At 54.1% G+C, this 25,042-nt stretch overlaps 1 protein-coding gene across 1 annotated transcript in view; it reads left to right on the forward strand.

The window, feature by feature from the left end:
- Window positions 1-25,042, forward strand: part of DYSF (dysferlin) — a 206,061-nt gene that overhangs the window by 126,729 nt on the left and 54,290 nt on the right. Inside the window, 9 exon segments of the mRNA XM_090281506.1 lie at window positions 4,277-4,458; window positions 6,366-6,506; window positions 7,285-7,314; window positions 8,745-8,774; window positions 14,515-14,556; window positions 17,269-17,370; window positions 17,487-17,648; window positions 18,741-18,906; window positions 19,422-19,498. Of these exon segments, the coding sequence (XP_090137632.1) occupies window positions 4,277-4,458; window positions 6,366-6,506; window positions 7,285-7,314; window positions 8,745-8,774; window positions 14,515-14,556; window positions 17,269-17,370; window positions 17,487-17,648; window positions 18,741-18,906; window positions 19,422-19,498 (932 nt within the window).

The raw sequence follows: 25,042 nt of genomic DNA on the forward strand, positions 1-25,042 counted from the left end.
CTCCTGGGTGGTCGAAGCTGTGCCAGCCGGGTGGTCCTGAGGGGTTGCTGCTGCGAGGCCAGTCTGGACCGAGGGCTGGTGCGCCGTGGCTGCCCACAGTGGAGCTTACCTTTAACGGGACCAGTGCGTTAGTGTTCCCCAAGTCCAGACTCTTTCCTGGGTGGGGCTGGGGCGTTCTGGCTTTTGGGCTTCCCGTGTCTGGACTCCAGTCAGGGTCCACCCCCTCTTTTGAAGCACAGCTTTCTGCTAAGGCCGGCTCTGGTTGGGGGAGTTTTCTAGTCGAGCTTAAGGAGCTGTTTTCCAAAGTGCATTGGAGGCTTGTGAAATGCTCCACTTAAAAAGGGTTCCTGAGCAAGAGAGACTGGGAAACACGGCATACTTAGAGGTTTACAGTGCACAGTGGCATTGAGAGGCTCTGTGGTGGCTGCAGGGAAAGGGGCCTACTGGATTGTTTAAGCACTCATTATACATTTTGGGAAACCCTGATCTACACAGGATCCAGATCAAATTGCTGAGCACGAAGCCAGGACCGCTTGTGATCTGCCTGCCTCCTCCTCTCTTCTCCATCCTCATTGCCCTGGGTGCTCTTCTCCCCTCAGCCAGACCAAGGCCTCGTTGTTTCCCAAGCATCCCTGCTCTTTGATGCCTTTGCCCATCTGTGCTGGGTGCCTAGAAAGCCTCTTTTCCTTGGTCTGCCCTGGTAACTTCCACATTCTTGAGATGCAGGGCAGGAGACCACCTTTGGGAAGACTGACTTGGTGCCCCCGGGCTACACTGAGCATCCCCACCCCTAGCACCTTATATACTCCTCCTGTTAAGTTGCCCCTCACATTGTATTGTCATTGTTGTTTAGTTGCCACTTCCAGCCGGTAGTGACCCTAAGAGCCTGGATCGAGTCTCATTCATCTCTATGCTCCTAGCACCAAGCTTACCTACCACATGCTGGTTAGTCAGTAATTGTGTACTGAATGAATGATGGATGGCAAATAACACTGGAGTGAACATCTTTGTACATATAGGCTTTTGGTTAATTTGGATGATTCCCAGGAATATGGGAAATAGGGTATAAACAGTTTTATGTTTTCCTGGGCATACCGCCCAATTGCTTTCCTGAAGAGTTGCTGAATTGCGTCCAGCACTGAAGGAGAGTATACCTAGTCCATCAAATATTTGCCAACACCGGGTTTTAGAAATTGAAACAATTTTTCTTAACTTTATAGCAAGGATGTTGCTGGATTATAGCTTTCGTTTGCATTGCCTTACTAGTGATGTAGTCCATTCTGTCTTAAGGACCCTTTCCCTGTGAACATGAGCACTGAACTAGGAGTCCTGGTGGCTAGTCCTGGCCATGTGCGAGCATGGGCTAGTGACTTCGTCTTCCCAGGGCACAACTCCCTCTTCTGACAAGTAGGATGATGCTGCGTGCCCTGTCCCCTCTTGGTGGTCTGAGCTGGTTGGTGGGAAGGCCCATGAGGAAAGCGTCGTTGAGGGTGAATGTAACAATGTCCTCCCTGGATGCCAGGAAGGTCTGAGCAGCACAGCTGGGGAGCAGGGGCTCCAGGTCCAGCAGAAGAATCACCTGCCTGGGGCCTCTCGTGGGGATGGAGTCGGGTCGACCCTTCTGTGTTCATGGCCGTGGCTTCCCAGGGCATCTGTGGCCTGATTTCCCCTCAGCTCTGGTGGTGCTCCACGTGGCTTGGCGGGGAAGGCCCTGTCCTGTGGGAGCGCTGGCCCTGCAGAGAGTGCTGGGCTGGGGGACAGGGAGGAGCTAGCCCCTCACCTTCCCTTCACCTCTCCGTGGGATCTGCTGCTCCCTGCTCTTGGCTTTCTGGAAGAGGGATGTGTCTGTGCATCTGTCTGGCTTTTCTTCATCTGACCACCTTGCTTCAGCAACACCCACCCCCACTTGCTTCTTTTTTGTTGGAGGGACTGGCCCCTGTAGGGGGAGAGGCCAGGCCCCAGCACACAGTAGCCCAGTGTCTGAGGCCCGAGGCCTGCAGGCCTGCTCTTTACAATGCCTTTGTTGTGTGTTTTTTCCTCCCATGGGCGGGCGGGGCGCGTGTGTGGGTCTGGGTGATTTTTGTTTGAAAGCCACCCCCTCCCCGTCCCCCAGCGCTGAGCTCATTGCCTGCGCTGATGGGGCTGCTGGAAGGAGTCGGCCTGCTCAGGGGCCAGCGTGGGGGGTGCTGCCAACACCAATACAGTGTGCACAGCCGCTACAATGTGCAATTGTGATCTTTGTGTAAATGTGGTCGGTCTGGGGCTCGCACGCTTATAAAAATAAAGCGTTGGGAAGCACAGGGGGTGGGAACAAAAGGGGCTTTTTCGCCGGCTCTCTAATATGGTTTTATTTATCGGAACGCTCCTTCTTTCCTTTACTGGAACCAGGGAGAGGTTCTCTGCCGAGCTTGGAGCTGATGGTATCACAGCCAGACGGTTTCATTAAATGCACAGACGCCGCTGGGCCCTGCCAGGGACAGGAAGGGAAGGGCTCGGGCCAGCCCTGCCAGGCTGGTGCATGGAAGGGAGAGCCCCATGCCAGGGAGGCTCCCATCAGGTCGGGGTGGTAACATGTGGTGGCATTTCTCCCCTGCCCCTTCCCCTGCTGAGAGCCTCCCACTGTTCTCTTCTACCCCTAGAATCAGGTTCCAAACCAATTTCCTGCAGGAAGTCCTCCAGGACTGACCCCCTTGTGCTTTTGTGCCTGAGGCTAACAAGCTCGTCCAGGCTGGTGGCTGCCTCCTGTTAGCCAAACTCAGCATTGTTCAGTCCACAGCTTCTGCCTCCTAATCAGATCTTTTTCTCTATTAAAACTGGCCCCTTGGGTGACAGGCAGAATCTTAGACCCTGCTTCATCCATCCCATGGTGGGCATCCTCCCGTTGCCCACCTCATCCTTCCCACCTTTTCTACCACCACTCTCTGCCACCTCCTGTGCAGTGACCATGGTGTGCCACTTGGTTTCCTTAAGGCCAAGGAGCTTGTCCTGCTCACCTCCCATCCCAGCCCCAGGATTGTAGTTGGACATCCCAGCACCCTTTTGAGGCCACTTGGTGCAGGGGTGTTGTGGGTTAGGGACAGCATTGGGACAGGACCGTGAACTTCAGAGGATGCAGCATATTGCAGGACAGAGAAGGTGTGAAGCATATAGGGCATGTGTTAGAGCATCTGGGCTCCGCCTTCCTGGACATCCAGCATCCCTAGACTTTCCTTGTCACGTGCCCTCAGCATTTGTCATTTTGAGTCTTACAAAATGGTAGCAAGCTGGACCCTTCCTCCGGGCTGACGCCCTAATGGCAGAAGATGGAGGAGCCCCTTCTCCAAGCCCTCTGCTCCGTTCCTAAATCACATGCACTCAGTCCTATAGGTCCTTCTCCTGCACTGATTTCCAAAGTGTGGCCTGGAAGGCTGATCAGTACCACCTGGGAATTGTTAGAAATGCACCTTCTCAGGCTCCACCCTAGACCTAGAACTAGACTTAGGCCTAGGCCTAGACTAGCATGGTGGTGGCTGGCGTGCCGGAAAGGCATTCAGGGACAGCAGGAGCCTCAGGGGCCTTAGGGTCCCTCTCACACCACCCACTACTAAACAGCCCTTGAGTCCATGTGGGCCTCTCTGTGCCTTCCCACCCATCTAAGCCACCACCATCTCTGCTGAACTCTGCCAATAGCCTTGTACTTGGTCTCCCTGCACTCACCTCTGTTCCCTCCAGTCTGTTCTCCAGGTGGCAGCAGAGTGAGTTTGCAGAAATGCAGCCTTGGGCACACCACATCTCTGTTCTACTCTCCCTTCCTCAAAGATTTCTCCCTCACACACTCTACTATAACCTATATTGGGTCTTCAAAGCACTGATCAAAACTGTCATTTCATGTTTGTTTGTATGGATTATGGTTTTGCTCCAATTGCATTCCCAACCCCTAGCCTGGCATGCAGAAGGCACCCAATAAATGCTTGGATGAATGAATGGACCAGTGACTGAGCAATCCACCTGGACCTTGCCCCCTGGAGGCCAGTCCAACAAGGAGCCCAGAGGGGAAGGTCTCTGGATTTCTGTGTCCTCTTGCCTGGATCCAAGCTCTGTTGCCCCATGGCAGCCTACCAGGCTGCTCAGGAGAGGCAGGGAGAGCCCCAGGGAGATGGGCTCCTGCTTGATGCTCCGGCACCAGGGTGGCAGCCACAGCTCTGCTCCAGCTTTGGGGCCTGAGTGACTCCTGAGCAGGCAACTCTCACGGTCTGTGCTGTGTCCTGTCTCCCTCCCCTGTGCCCGGCCCATGCAGATCCCTACGCAATCGTCTCCTTCCTGCACCAGAGCCAGAAGACAGTGGTGGTGAAGAACACGCTGAACCCCACCTGGGACCAGACGCTCATCTTCTATGAGATTGAGATCTTCGGGGAGCCGGCTGGCATCACCGAGCAGCCGCCCAGCATCGTGGTGGAGCTGTACGACCATGACACCTATGTGAGTCTGCCCGCCTTCCTCCCCCAACCGCTCCCTGTCCACATCCTGAAGGGGCCCTGGGACACTTGCTGCTGCGAGGGACAGTTACCCAACCAGCTGGGTGTGCCCTAAGGCCTGGGCGACGGCTCCTACCCTGAACTCCCAGGCTACAGAGTGGTTAAAACTATTTTAGATTAATTAAAAATGGATTGCTAGCACATGTGCTATGCTCATGGCAGAGAGAGGGGACAGATCTGGAAAGGGCCATTGGCTGTGGGTCAAGAGCCTGGGTTTTCTCTGCTTCTAACTTGCTTATATGATCCCAGGCCAGCCCTTTCTCATTTGACATTTATTAAGTATTAAGCACTTGTGCTGGTCTGAGTGGCCCCTCACTTTGGCTTCCCAGTGTAGATGGGAGCTGAGACCCACAGACAGAGAATCCTCCAGGGAGATGGCAGGTCTCGGAGTGCCACATGGCTCTGAGGCATAGCTAGGGCCCTCTTAACAGAGCTGTCCCACAGAATGTCATTTGCTGATGAAAATGCTTTGGGAGCCACTAGCCACATGTGGCTATTGAGCAGTTGAAATGTGGCTATGCAAGTGAGAAACTGACTTTTGAATTTTATTTAGTTGTAATTAATTAAGCTTTCCTGGCGCCTTTGCGGCAGGCAGAGGAGGGAGGTAGGAGGACCAGGAGAGTGCTGGACCAAGGGACTAAGCTGAAGGAGCAGATGCAAGCCATGGCCTCTTCTGGCTGGGTGGACCCCAGGGTCCTTGGGGAGAGCAGAGGCTATGCTCATTGTTAATACAGTCAAACAAGTTCTTATTGTTGACAACTACCCATTGCTCTGAGCTCCTGCTGTCCTGGCTGCCCAACTTCTCCGTGACCCATCCACAGGACAATAGCTGGCCTGGAGGGGCCTTCAGGAGCCCGCCCAGTGCTGTGGCTGGTGTCTATCTGATTGGTTGGTGCTGGACTGTCACTGGCTGATATGGGCATTTATGCAGCAGCTGGTGGCTAAACCACAGTGGCTCTTTGCGATGTCCCCAGCACTGGGGTGACTGCAGTGGGAATACCTCCCCGTCCTGTTCTGGGTTTCTCTAGATGAGAGCTTTGAGCAAGTCACCAGGGGGTATGGGGGCTGCAGCACCAGTTGATTGAGACCCACATTCTGTTCACTGCCCCTGTCCTCAAGAAAGCTAACCATGAGGCCAGAATCCACAGGCCAGCCTGGTCCCAGAGGGCCATGTCTGAGACCTAGCTCAGTCAGGGCTCCGAGTTATGGCTAAGAAGGGAGGAGGGCAGTATGGCTGGAAATGGCCCATGCAAAGGCCAGGAGAGAGAGGCCAGCCAAGACCAGCAGGCTGGGGTGAGAGTGTGTGGGGAGGGAAAGAGGCAGGGCAGGAAGGTGAGGGGCCTTCCATCCTAGGAGAAGGGTTCGAATGTATCCTCTAGGCAGTGGGGGAGCCTTGGAAGGTGCCTGAGCAAAGGAATAACAAAAAACAACATCATTTTAGCAAGACTCACATAATTTGATGAGTGTGCTTACAGTTCCCCTCTTTGGAAGGTGGTAGAATTTCAAGGTGAAATGAATAGGAGAAGCAAAAGTCCTTGGGAGTGTCATGTGCCTGTTCTGTGAGGGTATTGGAGAAATGCTAGGATCCTGTCACTCTGATCCCTAACGGGCTCAGACTTCGAGTGTATTAAAACAAGGCCAATGCTAGTGCGACATACAGAGGATGGGAACTTACATCTAGGGCCACCAAATGTTGTTCTTGAATCATTTTATGGGGGTAGAGCTCACTGTTTGGCACCAGGGGCTGCGCTGAAGAGTCCAGAGGCCAGATGTGGGTCTGACGATCTCTCTGAGGCCACTGCAGCCCTGGGCTGGGGGATGCTGACCCTTCTCTTTCCACTCCCTGTCCAGGGCGCAGATGAGTTTTTGGGGCGCTGCATCTGTCAGCCGAGTCTGGAGCGGATGCCCCGGCTGGCCTGGTTCCCCCTGACTAGGGGAAGCCAACAGGCGGGTGAGCTGCTGGCCTCTTTTGAGCTTATTCAGAGAGAAAAGGTGAGGCTGGGCCACATCCAGATCCAGGAGGCAGGGAGTACCTGGTGGGGGAGTGTGGGAGGAATGCACAGGGACAGCTCAAGGGAGGGCAGGGGGCTGCGGATATGTCCTCTTTCTCCACCGGGGGCCTGCACTCACTGGGGAGCACTGCCCGAAGTCAGGCCTCCTGCTGAGATTGGTTTCAGCCATCTTTTCTGAACTCGAAATCAGGATGTGGTCTAATTTTGGGGTTGAATGCTGGAATCTGGACTGTACTGGGACGTCTGAGTCCGCTGGACATTGGATGTATTTTTTCCCTGGATCCTCTCCTGAGGCTGTTTCTGGGAGGAGGATCTGGTTGGGAAGCGGGGGCTTAACTGAGATGGGGGTGCAGCGTGGAACCTCTGTCCAGCACTGGCTGTGCCACAGCCTAGCTGTGCGACCCTGGTATAGAATAAGGGGTTTGGGTTAGAACTACATCATCACACTTGCTCTCACTGTGGTGCGAGCCCCAATGTGTAAGCCAGATAGGAGTGGGGCTGCTCCAGGGGGAGTGTCAGGAGGGGGACACAGCACATGGCCAGCCTCGCTTCCCCTTGCACCCTCCCACCACCTGCCAGGCAGTCGAGGAGACTCTAGTCCTTCGAGTTTGTGGGACTCCAAGACCGTCTGATCACTGACATATTCCATGAGTGTCATTTTGTGGTTGGAGATGTCTTTGCCTGGCCAGGGCAGAAAGGGGGGTGAAGGGAGCCCCGGATGACAACCACCTGAGCAAAGTTCTTTTCCTTCCCTCTAGCCCGCCATCCACCATATTCCTGGTTTTGAGGTAAGTCTTGCTCTCATCCTTTTTCTTCTTCAAATTGCCTGCTGGCCTCCCTGTGTTTTCAGCTCTGTTCCCTGCTAGAAAGGGCAGCAGGCGCCCAGCACTGCTGCCCTGCCCTCGGGCAGAGAAGGGCTCAGCAGAGCCCAGGGATGCTGTGGACAGGGTCTCGGGTCGCAGTCCAGCTTGGGCCTTTTCTCCCCACCTTCCCTGAGAAGATCACACTCTCAGATTGCAGGGTCCTTACGATCTTCCAGTCCAGTGGCTCTCTGACAAGGTGCATGTTAGAATCCTTGGGTAGCTTTAAAAATGCCCGGTGCTCAGGCCCCACGCCAGACCAAATGAAACACAGTCTTTCAGGGTGTGGCCCTGGCATTGGTACTTGTCAAAGCTACCCAGGGGATCTTCATGTGCAGACAGGGCTGAGAGCTGTCGACTTAGTCCCGTGGTTCTCCGAGCGGCTTCACCTGGGACGTTGCTGGAAATACTTGGGTCTCACTACCAACCTATTGAAGCAAACTCTCGTGGGCGGCACAGTAACTCATGTGTTTACAAGCCCTCAGAGGGCTCTGATGCAGATTCGAGTTTCAGGGGCTTGGATTTAGACCACAGCTCCCAACTCTGTTTCTATCGTAACTAGGTTTCTTTCCTCCAGTAGTGATGGGGAGTGGGTCCCTTGTCTCTGCTCTCCTTCCTTCTCCTGGGTGTCATGGTAGAAAATGCAGAGGCTTCACCATGGTGCCAGGCTAATCTGAATCAGGAAATACTCTTCTCGGCCAGGCTCAGCTGTAGCTCTGAGAAGTGGTCATCAGGCGCTGTTTGGATGCCTCCCCCTTACAAGGCAGCCCACAGTTCGCAGACAGCTCTTACCATGTGCGCCTTCCTTCACCCCGGCCTCCCACTCCACCCTTTGTTTCTCCCCCAATCCAACCTTATCTTTCTCCCCATTCTGTCAAATTTAAGCTCCCCATTGCAGTCTGCTAGATCCTGGGGACCTGGTTGTTTCTTCTTGGCTCCCCAAGTTCACATGCTCTGATAGGAGCAGCAGCTCCAGGACTGGAGGCCTCTCTGCTTCTTGGGGTTGTGGCACAGGTCCGGGCCCTTCCCACCACCTGTTTGCCATTTTCCTGTTCTCCAGTCACTTCCAGAGATGCCTGTGCTCTATGTTCATGTTTTGGCCTTCTTTTTTCCCAGTCCCTCTGCATCAACGTCCATCCCACCTTCTTTCTCAGGGGCCATGTGGAGGGCATGGCTAGAAGCACATGGCACTTGCCTGGGATGGGAGGTGGTTTCTGTTGGCTCCTCTTCGGTGATGTCTGGTGTGCTGGTAACTGCCCCAGCCTAGTGGTCCTCGTCACTAATGGCGAACTTTTATTCTCCCTCCTCTCCTCTTTTTACCACCTCCTGGATGTGGAACCTTCCATGATGTGGTCCAGGTGCAGGAGACATCACGGATCCTGGAAGAGGTGAGGTGGTCCCTCAGGGCTGCGGCCGTGGTTAGGGGTGGGTGAGCAGAGACAGAGGGGAGGTAAAGACCATCCTCTGGGCATGTTCCCTGGAACCTTCAGGGTTCCTGGTTCCTCGTGGACATCTGTCACACACAGACCTATCTGAATTTCACTCTACTCACTGTGTGTGGATCCAGGGCTGCCTGGGGTGTGTCCTGGATGACTCTGGCCTCAGGGGGCTTGCTGCCTCTTGGAGGCCAGATTCATCTAGAACTCATCTGGCTGAGGACCAGGTGGCATGTGTTCCAGAAAATGTTCATAGGAGGCCAGAGTAGCCAAGGAAGCCTTTCTGGTAGAGGTGGCATTAGCCAGACATTGTTGTAGGAAGAAGGTAGGAAACCTTCTGCCTTTTGCCCTCAGGGCCAAACACCAGTGGTTTAGGAGTTGGGGTGGGCTGGGGGTTCCTCGGTTCTAGAAGTTTGGGATTTGTATCCAGATGAAGCAGGGTTTCATCCTCTGCCATGGGGGTTGAGGAGCACATTCCCTTCCTGCACATCTGTGAGTGGGTCCTCATGAATGAATTGGGCAAAGTGCTGGGCGGAGAGACAGGAATGAGAGCCCTACTCAGATGGGGGGTTGGGCAAAGGACAGCTACTTCCTGCCTTCAGGGAATCCCCAGGCTGGGAGCGAGCACCATTTGACATTTTCAGTGCAATTTGGACTTGAAATGCAGGGTCAGGATGTGGGATCTGCAGGCCCCGCGCCCCTTACCTCACTTCCTTTTGCTCCCAGACTGAGGTGGGCTCCACCAAATGAGCTGGCCATAATTGTGCCTGACAGCCAGCCTCCTGCTTTTGGCTGTAGTTGGAAAGACTGCCGATTTGGAAAGAGGAGCAGAGTCCTGTCCAGGGAAGCAGCACGGAGCCCTCTCTCGATTGAGAGCATTCTGTGGCCAAAACCCACAGCCTGCTCCGAAGAAGACCCAGCCCAGGGATGAGTTATTAAAAAAAAGTTAAAATCCTTAATAACTGGATTTGTAATATATAACACTGAAGGCTCAGATTCCAAGAGCAAGGATCTGGCTGTGGTTTTCTTGTCAGGAAGCAAATCCAAATTTACAGCTTTTGGGCCAGACCCCAAAGAGGGCCAAGTGTCCTGCTGCAGGGCCAGCCACAGGCTGATGTGGGGTGTGGGGCTTTGGAGCACAGGGCTGAGCTGAGCCATCAGGTTCAGAGGGTCTGAGGCTTTCAAGGATAATTGGAATGACAACTCAGCCAGGGAACTACCCCAGAAGATGACCTTGTGACCCCCTCCTTTCCAGGGGCCCCCACCCCAGCCTTGGGGCCCCAGTTCATCCATTTCTCCTGCACTTGAAGGCTAAGCTTCATGCCAAGATCCAGGGTCTTCTTTGGTTTTCAGAATCTTTTGGTGCTGGGTGGAGGCAGGGTGGTCCTGCTACTGCCACTGGGCCTGCAGGAAGCTGATGCCTGTGCAGTTTTCTGTCTCTGAATTAGCTAAGCTCTTGCCTTATATCTGCCATTCAGTCCTATCTAGGTGACCAGCATGCTCCCATGCTGGTTGCTCCAGCCATCCTGGAGGGCCGTGGTAGGCCATGCCAGGAGCTTAGATTCTTGTAGCAGAGAGGGCAGCTGGGTGATTAGGAAGTTGTCTGGCTGTAGGCGCTGTAGGCTGGGAAGCAAAGGGCAGGAGGAGAGACCAGCTAGGAGGCCTAGGTGACTCTGAAGGATGGTTTAAGGGTTTCCTCACCAGTGGGGCATGCCTTTGGGCCAGCGCAGCCCAGGGCTGTGTGGGACACGAGGTGTCTGTGACATGAAATGCCATCTGGCTTTGCCAAGGATTCCCAGAGCAGATGGAGGGCAGTGGGGATGGCTTCCTGGAAGAGGTAACACTGAGTTCGCTTCTGAAGCAGGGATTGGCAGAGGAGTCGGGGTGGAGGTTTGGTCCCTTGGTCTGGGGAGCATGTCATCATTGGGGCAAGTTTGTCGGGTGAGATTTTTCTCTCCCTCAGGCTTTATGCCCATCTGTAGTGTCCCTTCCTGGCGCTCTTGGCAGGGAAGGGGAACTGTCATGTCCTGTCATTGAGGCTTTGGTGATGTTTGGGACACTTGGGCTATGGCATGGATGGAGGGGACTTGTCTTTCTGTGTCGTCTGCTGTACCCCCCACCCCCCAATCCTGAGCCCTGCTTGCCTTCCTCTCCCTGATCTCCCTTCGAGTTTCCCTCTTTCTCTGTTTGCTCCTTGGCCCTGGCTCCCTCTCTCCCTCCTTCTCCCGCCTCTTCTGAGCCCTCTGTCTCGTTTCTTTTCCTTTTTGTCTGGAGAACAAAGGCAGTCCGTGCTGCCAAGGGGAATGAGTTCAAAGAAACTGCAATTTTAGATTTCCTGAGAACTGGAGAGTGTGCACATGCACATTTGAGTGTGTGCGAGTGTGTACACCCGCAAGAACACACACACGTGCATGCAGACGTGGCAGAAGAGGGGATGGCTCATTCCTTAAAAACCAGGGGCTCCTGGGATGCGGCACGTGCAGAGAAAGACCCACCTGGGGGCCTCAGGCAGGGACAGGGGTTGTGTCCTGGCCGTTGAAGTGGGTGTGGTTGGAGCAGCGCCCTCAGTTCAGCTTCTCCTGTCCTGCTCCGCGGAGGGGATGCCTTGGTAGAAGGCCCCGTGTGCTCTGTGGCTGTGTTCACTGGGGGCTTCAGTGGGCCAACCAGATGTTACACGCTCTGCCCTTCCAAATCCAGGTGGCAGGATACGGCTTTCAGTCTGAGATGTACATGAGGTGCTCTCCTGCACCCCCAAATCCACTCGAAGGAAAAATTTGGTGTTTTGCAATCAGGAAAATAAACCCAGTGGTCCTCCATCCCCCATCCTTCCCCCATCCCTACCCCAAGGCCTTAATTTAAAACACTGTTTTTCCTCCTAAGTGTAATTAGAGCAACATGTTGTTCCTAACGAGCTGGGTGGGGCAGGCAGACAATGGAGCCCTCCCAGCCGCCTGGCTGCGCCTGCCTGAAGCTTCCTGAGGAGCTAGAATCTGAATATCCAGAGGGTCCCCCGACTGCAGAGGTGGGGGGTCAGTGGGCTACTGGTGGCAAGATGGACCTAGGTGGCCGCAGGGGCTTGCCATCTCCCTGCCCTGGGAATGAATGTCTGTCTAGTGTGGAGGGGGGACGTCCTCCTCACGGTCAGAGCATCGGCTCCCTATACTGAACTGACCAGCAGGATGGATAGACTAAAGGGGCATGGAGGTGGATTCTGCTGTGATGGGGAGAGGGCCTCTTTTGTCCTTGGGTCCTTATCTTCTTGAGCTGAGCAGCTTGGTAAATGCCCAGTAGAACCCATTGGTAGAGCAGCCCCAGGCTGGCCCCGCATTCAGGGTTCAGTGGGGAGGGTGGTCAGATGTTGCTTTACCTAATTAGGCTACTGTTCTAAGGGGCCCCTGAGGTCTGTGTCCCTCAGAGTCCCCTGTCACACAGGGCAGTGAATCAGGATGCCCTGGTGGGCATCAGCCTACATCTGCCCTGGCCTGGCAGTGCTGCTGTGCTTGCCCAGCTCTGAGTAGGCCACTGCAGCCCACCCCGACACAGCCTTGGAGGGCTGTGTGGTGCCTCAGGCTGGCTGGACTAGGAAAAAGTTGAGAAACTTGGGCACCAGAATTGACCATCAGGCCAGGGCCATGGGACTCCCACATGTGGGATGTCGGAGACCTGTTAGGACCGTGGGAGACTGCACACAGGGTGACTTAGACCGAAGTCAAAGAAGTTAGAGAGAGTAGGCTGATAAGAATTTTCTGGAGTGGCTGGGGAGACTTTCTGGAGGATGGAAGGCTTCCACTAGTCCCTGAAAGATGTGTTAGATTCAGGAAGAGGGTAAGGGAGGCTGATTCAAACAGTGGGAGCAATGAGCAGACCCAGGGAGGGCTTGGTGAGAACCCAAGGATCAGGCTGGAGCAGACAGGGCTGCTGGGAAGGAGGGGAGAGGGTGTTGGAGCCAGTTCTTTATTCACACATCCACTTACCCATTACCCCTCTGCCCCACTCCCTTCAACTCTTCACTCGTAATCCTGTACTTATTGGACAGGGGATTCAGGTGCAGGCCCTGTGTGCAGAATTGCTGGTTTAATGGGGGACACAGACAAATGGACAGGGTGATGTGTCTTTCAATCGGAGAGGGCGATATGTCTCCATCAAAGAGGGTCAAGTTGCTCTGGAAGTCATGGGGGTGCTTAACTTAAGCTCAGGACCCCAGGGAAGATTTAAATGGAGAGCTGCAGCCAAGTAGATAGCCAGATGAAGTGGGCAGAAGAGCATTCAGACAGAAGGACCCACGAGCTTCAAGCCTCACTGGTAGAGACAGCATGGTGTCTCATGCAGCCTGGTAGGGCAGGCATTGAGCATGTTCAGGGCATGGCTTATCACTCTCTGGGGGCCTGGAAGGGAAAGTTATCTGGTGAGAGGTGGGACAGAAGTCAGAAGGAGCTAGAGCATGAGGGGCCTTGAAGGCCACATCAAGCAGTTTGGACTTCACCTCAGTAGGTGGGGAACCTCTAATGGGCCTTAAACAGAGTGACATTCTTAGATAGTGCCCCTTGCCTGCAGGTCACAGCCTGCCTTTGTTGTGGGGAGTGGATGTACAAAACGCAATACTTAGCAGGATGCTGGTGAATCCAGGCAAGACAGGGTGGTGGCCCCAGCTGAGGAAAGGAGTCAGGTGGATGCACATGCAGGCAATTCATGAGACAGAATTGCCAAGGCTAGGTGATCGCTCAGACGTGGCGACAGGTGGGAGGAGCGCTGAGGATGGCATGGGACTTTTTGGCCTGGTTGTCGAGGTGGATGGTGGGGTGGGTTTCTGAGACAACATTTGAAAAGAGCAGGTTTTGAAGAGGAAGTTAGAGAATCTAATTTTGGACAAGTTCAGTGGAGTAAGAGGCCAGTGGGTCACATGGATGGACTGAGCACTAAGAGGTTGGGACCGTGGGTCTGGGGTTTAGGAGAGACGCGTGGGAGCAGAGAGACTAGGAGAGGGCTGTGCAGAGGAAGGGACTCACCAAGTAGAGGATAGCAGTTAGAGGGCCAGTGTGGAACCAGAGGGACAGTTTTTGGAAGGAGGCCAAGGCCAGTTGGCCAGATGCTGCTGAGGGAGGGAGAGCGATAGGAGCCAGTGAGTGAGGGGCCTCTGGGATGAGTTACAAGCAGATCATTGCTAACTGTGGAGATAGAAGTTCCCAGGGAGGGGATGTGCCCTGGGCAGGGGGCCGTGTGGAAGTGAGGCACTGGATGGTGGCAGTCCTTTTCAGGAAGAGAGAGAGGAGAGGGAGGGAGGCTACTGGAGAGGACACAGAACAGGGGAAGATCTGAGAGACCATCTTTAAATGGGGAAGGAAAAAGTCCAGCTGATAGTGTGGAAAATTGGGGAGGATTGGATGAGACTGGGTTATGGAGCCCAAAGAGTGTTCCAGGTAGGTGTGCAGTGATGACTTCCCAGGTATGCACAGCAGGGAGCAGGTACCAAGGACCATCATGACAGCTTGTAGGCCTGGTGGAAGGGGGGAGTGGCAACAAGTGACAGGGAGCAAGGATGTTCTGGGACCCTTGGGGACAGCGAGGTAGACGGAGGTAGCCTTGGGATGAGAGTTGCAGCCTCGTGTGGAGGAAGCTGCTCCATGGACATGCCTCTAACCACTGTCTCTGCTTGTCTCTCCCTGCTGTCTGTGCTGGGCCCGGTGCTCTGCAGCTGTGTGCACCTGCCTTCTTCCTCCAGGGTCTCCTCCAAACGGTACTGGAGTCTCTCCTCGAGGTTCTCGTTCCCCGTCCTCCTCCATGAATAGGTTCCTGAACGTGGGGAGCTTGGTCCTCAGCATACAGAGGGATGTCATCAACTTGGAGCTCAAGGGAACCTGGAAGGAAAGCTGAAACATGGAAATTGAGGGATATAAAGGGGTCAAAAGGACTCTGCCCAGAGTTTGGGGTCCTGGAGGAATATCTGGGTGGAAATGTATGAATGAGCTTCCCTGGGTGATTTCAGGAGAATGTTGCAGCCACATGAGAAAGGCTTACCTTTCTGTATCCCCATCCTGGGGAGCTGGGGCAAGGTTCCCTTCCTGACCTTCGTTTTGCTCCTTTGCATCTTAAGCTTTTGGCCCTGGGCCCATGTTGGACTGGGCATCAGCCTCGAGCAGGCTGCAAGCAGGCCATGAGCAGACATTCAGGCCTCACTCTTCCTTTAAAGAGGTGACCCACCCTTGATGTGCAGCCGCTGCAGCTGGTGGCCTGGGAGGGCCAAGGGTGGGCACTCAGCCAGGTGTCCGCATAGCAGCCAGGCCACTGTGGTGGCTGTCCAGGCCCTGTGTCCACCCTCCAGGGGCACCATTCATGTGGACTGTGATGTGCACAGTAGTCCCTGGAGTTGTGCCTCATGGCAGCACTGCACGCCAACACTCCCTTCTCCTGATGGCATCTGTCTCTCAGGCAGTCCAAAAATGTAGGTGCTTCCTGTATCACGCCATCTTCATTGTGGGTCAGGGGAAAAATGGGGAGCTTCTTCACTTTGTGCCCTGAAGATGTATGGGTAGCTATGAAGCTACTGTTCTGAGAGATGCTTTTGGTGGCTTGACTCTCTTCAAATTGCCCTGGGAGATCAGCAACAAGGCTAATGGGAAAAACAAATGGCACTAATAGCAACACGGTATTCACAAGGCCACTACTATTTGCTAAGCACTTCCTATGTGCCAGACACTATGTATGCTTGTTCTCCCTTTGAATTCTCAGAGTGACTCCGGAGGGTCTTATAATCCTGGATCTCTGCAGGAGGGTATGAATCACAAAGGTTGAGTCATTTGCCCCAGGTCAAACAGCTAGAAGGTGGCATGACTGGAACTAGACCCAAGGCCTGGTCTGAGTCTGGCCATGAGCTGACCACTACAGGTCAGGGAAGTGCAGCACCCTCGGTGTGTGGTTAAGCAGCCGGGACAACTGGGGTTGGTTAGGAGGTGATGAGGTGGGAGCAAGCTGGTGTGCTTCTCTGCTCCAGCTGCTCCCATGGTCTGTGTCAGGGTGTGTGTAGATGGACACGCTGTCCTCTGAGAAAGAACCCGGAGCAGGTCACTTAGAGAATGAATCCAGTGATTCCATTGTTTATTAAATGAGGTTATGCAAGGCAAGCTCTATAAAGTGTCCAGCAGAGCTCTTTTAATTTATAGTTAACATATCCTGAGGGTCAGGACCTCCAGGTACAGACATGCAGGTTCTGTACTGCTCAAGGGCCTTGTGTCCGGGTGTGTGTGTGTGTGTGTGTGTGTGTGTGTGTGTGTGCAATTTCCAGTGCAGACATCATGCATTTGTATTTATTATAACAGTTTTCCAGTAGGTGGCAGTAAAGTGTCTTGTTCTCATACACGTGAAGTATGATGACCTGACAGGGAAGTCAAGATCTTTAAGAAAGGGGCATCTTTCTCTAATTGTCACAAAGGTGCCATGAGGGCTAGTAGTCCTATTATTGAGAGTTTACACAAACTAGACATTATTCTAAATGTTGTATTAACTTCTTCCAGCCTCACACTTTTAGTGGTTGATAACTTTTAATACCAATTTTATAGATAAAAAGTGAGCCACAGAGAGGTGAAATAGCTTACCTAACTCAGTAAGTGGTGGAGCCAGGATTCATACATGTGTTCCAACTACTGTGAGGTGTGGTAGCTGCCTAATCCATGGTAGTACCTGCTTCCCTTGCCCTGTCTACTTCCTCTCGTAATTCTTCATGATCGTTGGGGATTCTTGCCCATGTCTTTTTGGAAAACCCTTAGAAGGTCAACTCTGGTCTGTGGTGGGAAAGGAGCCTCTGCAGCAGTGCCCTTTGGTGCCTGTAGATGATGGGCATCCGTATCCCTGTCTCCTACTGGTGAATACTCTTTGGCTTCTAGCATTTGTGCTCTGTCCTCAAGGTAGACAAGTATGAGAGGTAGGTGTTAGGGGCTGACAGGTGTCCGGGCATGGGGCTGGGGGGTAGAGATGGAGCTCCAGGGTGGATGGTAAGCCGGGGGAGGGGGGGGGTATGAGCCAGGAGGCCAGAGAACCATGCCAGAGGGGCACACGGTCCTGTCTGGGATTGAGAGGGGCTGAAGTGGATATTCCAGGAAGGAGAGGGCAGTGCATGTATGCGCACATGTGTGTGCATGTATCAGAGATGGGGTGACCCTGAGCAGCTCATTGGTGCATCAGAGACTGCATAATGGGAGGAGGCATGACCTGCAGTTCATTTGAAATAGGGTGATCGGAACCCTGGGTCATGGTGCTTGAATTGTGATCCTGGAGAAGATGGTGCCCAGAAAAACTGACTTAGTTCTCTCACCTCTGCCTGCCCATTTGCCCATGTGTGTGCCCTTGCTTCTCTGTTTCTGTCTCTCATGCATGTTCTTCTTTTGGCCCCATCTGTCCTCCTTTCTTGTCTCTCTCCTACCTTTGTTTCTGTTCCACCTGATGTCCCCTGCAGTCAGAGGACACAGACCTGCCCTACCCACCACCCCAGAGGGAGGCCAACATCTACATGGTTCCCCAGAACATCAAGCCAGTTCTCCAGCGTACTGCCATCGAGGTGAGCCTGGCTCCAGTGTGGGGGCTTGTAGGGCAGCCTGGGCCTTCCCCTTCCTGGCCCAGCCTTCCTGGGGGCCTGGGGCCTTCCCAGCTGCTCCCCTCACTCTGTGTCCCCAGATCCTGGCCTGGGGCCTGCGGAACATGAAGAGTTACCAGCTGGCCAGTGTCTCCTCCCCCAGCCTCGTGGTGGAGTGCGGGGGCCAGATGGTACAGTCTTGTGTCATCAGGAACCTACGGAAGAACCCCAACTTTGACATCTGCACCCTCTTCATGGAAGTGGTGAGCCTCACCCTCCCTGCTGTCCCCTACCAGTGTCCTGGTGGCTAGAATCTCCTCGCAACCCCAAGCATTCTGGGGGTCTGTTCTGACTCCCTGTGGGAGCCAGTGTGGGTCATGGCTTCTCTCCCACCTCAGCGTCTGTGAAAATGCGGAGGAAGTGCTCACGCTGTCCTCACTGGAAGAGGTGAGGCCTGTGAGCCACATGGACGGGGCCGGCTAGTGCCCTCCTGCCCAGATCCCAAGTCCACAGTGTCCCAAGGACCCATCATCCATGGCTGTTTTCCCTTTCAGGGCAGGTCTCAAGCCCCCGAAGTTCCCCTCAGGGGCCTGCCAGGGCTCTGATCTTCCGTATTTCCTCCAAACCTTCCCTGACCTGGGCCTCCCCACTGGGGCCTCCACAGATGGGCTCAGCCACTGTCCTCAGGCCGCCAGTTCCCTCCAGCTCCCAGGGCTGCCTGTGCCTAGTGGCCGGAGTCAGGCAAGCCTGAGGGAAGGAACATGGTTTGCAAGATGAAAGCACTATAGAAATTCCAGGCCCAGTGGCTGTCAACAGGAGCCTCCTCTTGGCTGAGCCAAACCCGCCACCGAAGGAGAGCACATAAATTATTTCAAGTTGTGTTCAAAGTGCTTTTGGGGCTGGGGAGCTGGGGTGGGGAGAAGAATCTGGGTCTGTAAGCCAACTCTTGAGTATCCACTTGGGGGGGACTGTCTGCAAGAAATGTTGAGTCCTGGGCCAACTTCTCCCCTTTTCCCCTCCCAGCCAGTGAGGGTTCAGGGAAAGGAGACTTGCTTTTGCTTTGGGCTGAGCTGATGTGTTTGGAAGGTAAAGCCGTGGGGGAAAAGCAACAGCCTCTGGGTACGGTTTTTGGGAGGCAGGAGGAAAAGGTGTGTGCTTCCTGCTTGCCTGGTCAGCTCTTGGGCTCAGCCAGCCACCACTTTGGAGTTAAGGCCATGGGAGGTTATCTGTGGGTTTATAGTCATTCTCTCTCCTTGGGCTTGTCCTATGAAGAAGGGACCCCTCTCTCCTCTCTCTGAGACCTCCTGGAGGTGGGTTTAGGTCACTGCTTAGAGTTTCCCTCCTCCTCTGCCCAGATGCTGCCCAGGGAGCAGCTCTACTGTCCCCCCATCGTGGTCAAGGTCATTGATAACCGCCAGTTTGGCCGCCGGCCTGTGGTTGGCCAGTGCACCATCCGCACCCTGGAGAGCTTCCTGTGTGACCCCTACTCAGAGGAGAGTCCATCCCCACAGGGTGGCCCAGGTAGGCGGAGGGGCTGTTGATAGAGAGGAGTCCCAGGGCAGATGGGACTTCCCATGGCGATGTGTCCTGAAGCTGTCCTTTTACTGGGACCTGAAGGAGAGGTGATTTTTGCTCAGCTTCCCAGAAGGGTAGGGACCTCGTCTTCCTTGGGGCATAGCGTGGCTCTGGGCTGTACACACCAGTGGCAGGTGCACGTGCCTGTGGGGGCAGAGAGGTGAGGGCTGAAGTGGGAGGTGATGGGGGAAGACTTGAGGGAGAGAGAGATGCCAGGATTCAAAGGCATGAGGAGGGAGGAGAGAAATGGGAGGAGAGGAAGAGAGAATTGAGGAGACAGGGAATGTGAAGGAAGATGAGAGAGACAGAAATGGGGAAGGGAAGAACTAAGGCACAGGCTGAGAAGCGTGGAGAGACCCGTGGGTTTGTCTCATAGTTACCTGACTGAGTCTTGTGGCTGAGTAGGGACGAGCTCATGGAGGGAGCCCCCTCTCAGGCCTGGACACCGCTCTCTCCTACAGATGATGTGAGCTTGCTCAGTCCCGGGGAAGACGTGCTCATTGACATTGATGATAAGGAGCCCCTCATCCCTATCCAGGTAGGATGGTGCTGGGTCCCCGGGGAGAGACACTGGTTCCCACCAAGAGCTGGCCCTGATTGCTCCCCCTCCCCCTCCCTTGTCTCTCCCAGTCCTTTTGCTCTCCCTTCCTATCACAGGGCCTCTACAGGACATCTCCCTCTGTACCTTGGTGCTGGACACTGTATAGATGGAGGGGCCTAGATGGAGTTTCTAGTCTGGTGGGGAGGAGGCTGTCTGGGTTTTCTGGGTAAGACCCCATCATTTCCCCCAGAGCGTGTGAGAAAAATGGCTCCTCTACCCTGAGGGCTACATTGAGGGCTCTCCCCGGGAGGCCGCCCAGGAAATCAGGGTGGTGGGAGGTGCAAATGAGAGAGAAGGCAGACAGGGGTGGGAGTGGCAGAGTACTTGCTGGGGTGCTCCAGGCCCAGCATCTAACCTCATCCAGGACCCTCTGGATTTGTGCTTGGTGGCACTTGGAGGCAGCTCAGAAGGAAGGGTCTGTGTGTCCAAGCCAATAGTCTCTTCACCTCCTCCATTCCTCTCCCTCCAGGGAAGGGAAGGGAAGGGAGGGGGCGGGAGAGGGGCCTTATTCCAAGGATATGCAACCCTGCAGCAGGCAAAAGGCATTCCTTTGCTGTGCACCCGGCAACACAGGGCCCGCTGGTAAGTCAGACACTATGGCAAACTGCAGGGCAGGAGGTCTGTGGCATCTCTCACTGAGGGAGGAGCACTCTGGATCCTGTAGGCCTGAGACCACCCAGTTCTACCTACAGGGGAAGTGGAGAAAGGCCTCGTGGTGAGCACAGGCCTTGAACTGGCCATCTGTTCTAGGCTGACACCTCTCTCTCAGCTGTGCACGATGCTGATCACAGCCATGGCACCTGGGGCTCCCAGAGGTCTGGTGCTGCCTGGAGGCAGAGCCCCCAAGTCTGTGTAGACAGCACTTGTGTCCTCAGGCCCACAGTCTGTTTATTCTCCCAGGGATGGTGTAGCACTACAGAGGGTTTTGTTTTCTTTACATCATCAATCAAATTATAGCACTGAGAGCAGGAGGGCCAACTTGGGTGCTGGCGCTCAGGACCCTCAGAGCTGTCCCTGGAAGTGTGTTGAAAGGGGCTTCCCTCTGACATTTAGGGCGGATGGCCACTCCTTTCTCACTTGTCATCATACTTCCAAGGCAATATGCCTCTTGTTCAGCCCTGGGCCTCCCTGCTGCCAAAGCAAGAGGCCTTGCTCTAGTTTCTCTGAGGTTGAGAGTCCTCTGAAGTCCCAAGCTCTCCCTTTCTCCCACGTCTGTGGCTCTCCAGGGCTCCACCCCAACATCCTTTCTGCTGGGGACACTGCTGGCAACTCCTGCTCATTCTTTGAGGCTCCACTTAGTTGTGGTCACCTCCTTCCAGGATTCTTTCCCGACTCCCCCACTTTTCCAGAAAATCTCATCTATATCTTGGTCATTGTACTTGCCTCAGGTCCTGCTTGTTCTAAGTGGCAGCATCTTCCCTAGACTAGGCTCAGGGCAGTGACAAGGCACATTCCTTTTTGTGTCCTTACTGTGCAGCAGAGGGCCTGACTTAGCAGCAAGTGTTCAATGAAGTCTGCATGGATCGGTGGATATGTGCGTGGGTGGACAGATGGACAGAGGGATGACCTGCCTACTCTTTGTAGGGGGGTCTAAGAAGGAGCTTAACTTGACTGGGAAACCCAAGTGGAAATTTCAGATGGCCCTACAAAGCACTGGATGCTAGTGCTTTCTGGCCTGGGTGGGTGTTTGTAGCTGAATTAGGCAGATAATTAGCCCCAAACTTCAGTCTGCCTTGTCCTGGCTTCTGCTTTCCACCTCCTCAGTGGGCCGTCTGCATCTATGCAGGGAAGTGGAGTCAGAGGGGGAGGGACTATTTTTGGTCCTGCTGGCTTCAAGCGCAGCCAGAGGCAGATGGTGAGGAGGCCCAGTCTGGTCACCCTCCTGATATTGACATCCATGAACTGGGGCGGGGGTCTGAGCCAGAGTAGGGTCTATCCTCTTTGTGGGAGCACACAGCCACTCTGGCTAGAGCTCCTGGCCAGGCAGAGGGTGGGGAGCTGGGATCTAGGTTCCCGGATGTGTGCCCACATGGGGACAGGCTCACAGGGTCTCAGAGGTGGGCAGGAAGAAGGATGTGAGATCCACCTGCTCTGATGGCAGAGGCTTGGACTCTGCCCTCATTGATTTCCCTGCCTGATGGAGGAGATATAACCCTATTCTCAAGGAGCTGGAGCCCAGCATGGAAACCAGTCCTGGTGACTAGGAAGCCCTGACCTCATAGGGCATTTGGGGAAAACTGAGTTTGTATTGTGTTTTCCTCTGAGAGCCATTGGCTCCATTTGGCTGGTCCAGGCAATCTTTTACTCACTCCATGTTTTCTGCACATCCCCTGGCACTTGGGAGAACCAGTCATTCTGAGGCCGATCCAGGAACCAGTGGGTTCCCCTCGCAAATGGTTTGCCAGATAACTCTGACTGGACTCTCACCGCCACCCCCTCCCTCACCCAGTGCAGATAGAATGGTGACCCTGACCTCTGGGGATGGGAGGGACAAGAAGTCTGGCAGAATTTGGACTTCTCTTGGCTCCTGTTTGTTCAACCCATGTTTCTCGGCAGCCTGTTTCATTCTTCCCGTGACGTGGCCCCCACTGTTCTGCTCACCAGGTCCCAGCTGAGGGCTCCTCCCCAACTTCAAATATGCTCTTGCCAGATTTGGTTTTTGTCTTGTTCCTTCCGTCTCCTCCCTCAGTTGCACCTTCTCTGCTGATGAACCTACTCACCATCATCTGCCCAGTTCTCGGGATTAGCCTACCACATGCTAGAAAATATCACCTCAGATTTTCCTGATGGCCCAGGTCATTGGACTGAGATGATAAAATGCTTCTCAAGGTTCTAGAAATGTTTTGGTTTTTGTCAAGAGTAGCCAGTTCTAGAGATGACCCAAAGCGTATGTAGAAGGCAGATCTCTCTACTTTGTCATCCAGGGTTCATAAGTCAGCACCCACCTCTGGGGGTGAGGATGGTTCCTCATGGGTGGGTGCCTGACCTTGGGAACTCCTCTCTATGGGGATGAGGCATGGGATGAGTTGGCTCATGCAGGTTAACCCCACAGTTTATTCTTGGTCTCTGTGGCTGTCCTCCAGCAGATTTTAGACCTGTAGCCTGGTGGTGGGGTTCGTCTGTGTGTGTATGTGTGATGCACGAGTGTGGTGCATGAGTGTGTGTGAGAGGTGGGGATAGGCTGGGAGCCCATGTGTGTGTGCAAACTGTCAAGGGTGTGTCTAGCCTCAGTGGTAGTGTTGCAGGAATCGTGACCTTGACCTTTAACTTTCTGAGGGCGGGCCTGGGTATATCCTCAGAGAGGGTGCGTGAAGATATTTCATTCCATCTAGTGCTCTGCCTTAGAAAAGGATATGTTATTCATTCTTCTCTGATTATAAATATACACTCATTATATAAAATTTGGAAACTATAGAAAAACGAACAAATAGGCATGCCTTGCCTTCAATCAAGAACGCGACCCGAATGAAATGCTACCAACACGCCTTTCTCTATTCTTGCCTTTCCCCTGGGCTTCTCTTTCTGCTTCCAATTCTGTCTTGGACTCTGAGTTGGACTCAGTTTCTATCTTTAAAACAGAATTGGGGGCTTTGTTTACTAAGTCACTTTTTCATTAACCTAGTTCTTGGTGCTCTGATTATGAAGATGAGCAGGAACACACAGAGTGTGCTCCCCCCACGTCTTAGAGGGTCTTGAAGCTCAAAGTAGAGGTCATGCCCCCTGCCCACCCACCTGTCACCCCCCACTCTGAGCACTAGATGCCCCTAGAGTTACTTGCTGAAGGGTGACTCTTGCCTGTCATTCTGAGAGACCACCCTGAGTAGTGGGGTGTCCTTTTTAAGGCTCTAGAGAAGGATGATTTCTGGGGGTGGGAGCTATGTGTGTGTTGAGGGATAAAGAGAAAGAGGGCACTGGGGATGTTTTCTCTCTGGTTGGGAGACAGATGAGAGATGTGTACCGTATTTCAAATGAGATGCCCAGAGTGACGTCAAAGTGATGAAATGCTTTGTTAGCAAGGACACTAAGACCTTGGACTCCTTTGGTCCTTGAAGGTCTGTGTGGCCAAAGTGATCAGGAAAGTTTCTCTGAGGGGGTGGGATTGGAGCAGCAGAGGGGGAAAGGAAGGCTTTCCTGGTAGGTAGAGCAGCTGGGCGAAGGCTTGGTGGTGGGACTGTGTGAGTGTGTGTGTGTGTGTGTGTGAGAGAGAGAGACAGGCTTGAGAGCTATGGAGGAAACCCAGGCTAGTGTGGAGGAGGCTTCCTAAGGCCTGCAGACCTGTTCCCTATGCCTGTGGGGTGGGGTGGGTGGGGTGCTGGGCCTGGCTGCTCCCTGCCTCCCCAGCTTAGGCTAATTTTGAGCTGGCTGCTCCGGTTATAGTCTTTGGGACGCCGTGAAGGTGGAAATGTGCTCCCAGAACCGGAGCAGCAAATTATGCCTGAGTCCCAAAGGGGAATGTGTAATTTCGGAAGCTGGACCAGATCTTTGGAGTACTATGTTTAGCTTTATTTTTTCTCCTTCTTGCTCTGGTGAACTGCCGGTTTCCCTCTCACCTTTCTAAAAACAAACTGCATTAAAAATAACAGAAAGGCTTCTGTGAGGTTCAGGATGAGAATAGGAGGGGTGGAGCTGCTGCTTGGCCCGGCCGGTCTCTGGGCAGCGGGGGTGTTTCACATACAGTTCATCCGGTCTGTTCTGGAGGTCACACCGCACCCACCAACGTGTGCCAGGCCCCCAGAGCCATCCAGCAGCTTGGCTGGGTGCCCACTGGCCTCTTTGTCTTCCTGCCCAGCTCTGGCTCTGACCAGCCCTGAGGGCTAGTTTAGGGGGGGCGAGGGTTCCCTCAGTGATTCCCCTCCACAGAGCAGGGTGGATCTGTAGTTCCCAACTCCCCTCCCAGTCCTGGCAGGCTTCATCATCCAGGTATTCCTGAGCCCTTCCTAATCCCCAGGTGAGCATGTGTCCCAGGCTCTTTCTGCTCAGAAAGGGAGGACAGCTTGGGGCTTGGCCACCTGTGGACATTCCAGAGCACCTTGCTCATGTTCAAAGGAAGAGAAGGTCTAACCCTGGGAGCCCTGGGTTCAGCCCTATGTCCTTGGCCCCGAATGGTTCCCTCTCTCTGAATGTGCTGTGCTTCTTTGTTCCTCCACCTCTTTGCAGTTGCCAGTTGCACCCCCTCTTCCCCTGCATGGAAGGCATCTCCTGGCCTTGTCCACCTAGACTAATATGCATCCACAGAGAGCCCCATCTCCGGGACTATTGTCATGGCTTCTGAAAAAGTCGCCTGCTTCCCAGTCCTTAACCCAAGGCCCTCTGGACCCTGTGACCCAGGGACTCACCCTATAAAACATCAATTCACAGTCCCAGAAGATGGCAGGCAAGGATCTGATGCCAGAAAAGGATGCAGAAAACTTTCTGTAGTATGGGGAGGCATGTTGGACCATAAAACTCTTAGAGCTGTCCTTATACAGGATTTTGGGAAAG

The sequence above is a fragment of the Furipterus horrens genome, unplaced genomic scaffold (genome assembly GCF_987537825.1).
Source record: "Furipterus horrens unplaced genomic scaffold, mFurHor1.1.pri manual_scaffold_6, whole genome shotgun sequence".
Taxonomy (NCBI): domain Eukaryota; kingdom Metazoa; phylum Chordata; class Mammalia; order Chiroptera; family Furipteridae; genus Furipterus; species Furipterus horrens.